At 58.1% G+C, this 2,254-nt stretch overlaps 1 protein-coding gene across 1 annotated transcript in view; it reads right to left on the bottom strand.

Moving 5' to 3' along the window:
• The window catches only part of RPTOR (regulatory associated protein of MTOR, complex 1), a 181,098-nt gene that overhangs the window by 52,248 nt on the left and 126,596 nt on the right, over window positions 1-2,254 (bottom strand). Inside the window, exon 13 of the mRNA XM_008577068.1 lies at window positions 448-558. Within this exon, the coding sequence (XP_008575290.1) occupies window positions 448-558 (111 nt within the window). The remainder of the gene's footprint in view (window positions 1-447; window positions 559-2,254) is intronic.

Below are 2,254 nucleotides of genomic sequence, written 5' to 3'. Positions count from 1 at the left end.
TGGGGTCACCCTCCAGCAGTGACAAATGGAGTAGGGCAGGAGCCACCGAGGGTCCTGCGTGCAGCTGGCTGGAACAGCAGAGGGGCCCACAAGTCCTGCCCACCTGCTTCAGGCTGTGGCTCAGGGAAGGACCTGCATGGCCCCACCTGGGCTAAGGAGCCATGGTGAGTGGGCAGAGAGGGGCAGGCAGGAGGGGGCCAGGGCAGGCGACAGGATGGGCGTAAGACGGGGGCAAGGTGGGATGGGGCCGTCAGGAAGGGCGTGAACTGGCAAGTGTGCAAGGAGCAGAGGGTTTGGGCACCCAGGGCCAGAGCCCGGGGACACTGGTGGAAGGAGAAGGGAACCGGAGGGCGAGGCTTGCAGGGCCTCGAGTGTCTGTGCTCAAGGAAACGGAGGAGCACGCCCCAGCTGGGGTCTCCACTCTAAACCCCAGTGCTCCCGACGCACCTTCATGACGGGCTGTGCGAAATACCGGGCGCTCCAGTCGCAGAATCCCGTCTGCATGGTGGCCGAGATGAAGCTTTTGTGTCCAGCAGCTTCGTCCGCATCGTCTGCAGTCTTCCGGGCGTTTGGAAAGGAGGCGGGTTGGAAGAAAGGAGAAGACATCAGTCAGTCACAGAGCTCCCTATGCTTTCTCATGTGCTCGAAAGAGTTCCTAACGGGACAAGGTTGCAGCGGTTAGCAATGGCGTGGCTCCTGGGGACACCACGTCTGTGCTCCTCTCTCTTCTGCATCCTGGTGACAAAGAAACCCTGAATGTCTGCACACGACTTGAGGGGCCCAGGCGCAATGCACGTCTGCCCCTCTGTCCCTGCGAGGCAGGGCCTGCAGAGCCATGCTCACTGCCCCCACTGATGTCTAGGCAGGGCCTGTGGAGGTCCACATGTACCAGTTCATCAATCCCCAAAAAGCCTCTGCTGCCTGGTATGGGGACTGCACTTCCAACAGCCACACCAGCAGCTGGTTGAGTGCAGGGGCTCCTGGTCCCTGGGGTCTGCCCTGTGTGAAGTGGCCTCGGATGGAGGCACTGGGACTACCAACCACTTACAGTGCTAGAAGTTGTGATGAGGACTATGCTCTGGCTGTTTCCCACTGCACGACTGAAATGGCCAGGGCTATAGAAGGTGGTGTCAGCTCATTCAATGTGGCTGGGCACAGAAGGCCCCTAGAGCCGTGTCACATGCTAGGGACGGCGCTGAGGCACCCCTCATGCTGCATCTTTGCAGAGAGGAGCTCCCCATCATCCAGGGGGAGATATAGCGAGAGGGGCTGATCTGCCTGGAAGTGCCTGCTGTAGCTCCACAATGCCACTGACAGGTGGGGGTGGGGAGCCACATGTGTCTGCACCAGCTGCCCTGCTCAGCTGGCCGGTGCTGCCCTCCTTCCCCCGTCCAGGCTGCAACGATGTGGCCTCTGCCCCGTGTCAGGGCCCAGCCAGGAGGCTGTGCCTGCACCTGAGCTCACTGGCAGTTCCCACCCCTTGGCTGTCCAGGTACTCAAAGTCAGGGTGGGCTTGGGGCTAAGCAGCAGCACAGGACCCTGCCCAGCTCCTGCTGTGCCCACCTTTCCAATCACCACGATGGTGACTCTTGCTCCAAAGTCAACTTGAAAGGTGGCTGTTAACCTCTTTCTTAAGTCACTGGGTGATAAAGAGAGCCGTGGCACCCCCTCCACTGCTAAGAGAGCTAACTACTGCCTACGGCAGCTGGACGTCCTCGGCATGTTCTGAACAAACTTCCTTAGACTGAGAAAGCGTCAAATGATCTGAACAAGACAGCAGAGGTCTCCAGACCAGTCACCACCTTACGTGGTCTGCGTAACCCTGGCAAATAAAAGCACAAGTTCCTCTCTCTCTTGAAATCCCTTTTCAACTTAGTTAAAGGCAAAGAGAGTACACCTATGTATGTAGTTTATGGGAAAAACAACCCATTTGGAGTAAACACTCAGAACAGCAGCTGCCACATCAAGTGGAGGCAAAATACTACGTACCTGTGAAGAAAAAAAGCAAACTAACTCCATGTTCTCGTTTTGTTACGTGGAAGTGGCCTCGATAGCGGGCCTGGGACAAGAGGCTGCAGGAATAAGCCGCAGGCCCTGCACGCTGGAGGGGGGCAGCTGCACACAGGGGGCCGAGGCAGGGAGCTACTGCCTGGGGCTACCCGAGAAGCAAAGCTGTCAGCATCCAGCTCACCAGATTTAGTGTTCACACATCGCAGGTGTCACAAAATGGTCCGAGTCTGTACCTGATCTGGGC

This window comes from Galeopterus variegatus, unplaced genomic scaffold, assembly GCF_000696425.1.
Source record: "Galeopterus variegatus unplaced genomic scaffold, G_variegatus-3.0.2 Scaffold1445, whole genome shotgun sequence".
In the NCBI taxonomy this organism is placed as follows: Eukaryota; Metazoa; Chordata; class Mammalia; order Dermoptera; family Cynocephalidae; genus Galeopterus; species Galeopterus variegatus.
Note: the sequence above shows the minus strand (reverse complement) of the source record. Positions and strands in the feature narration are given on the sequence as shown.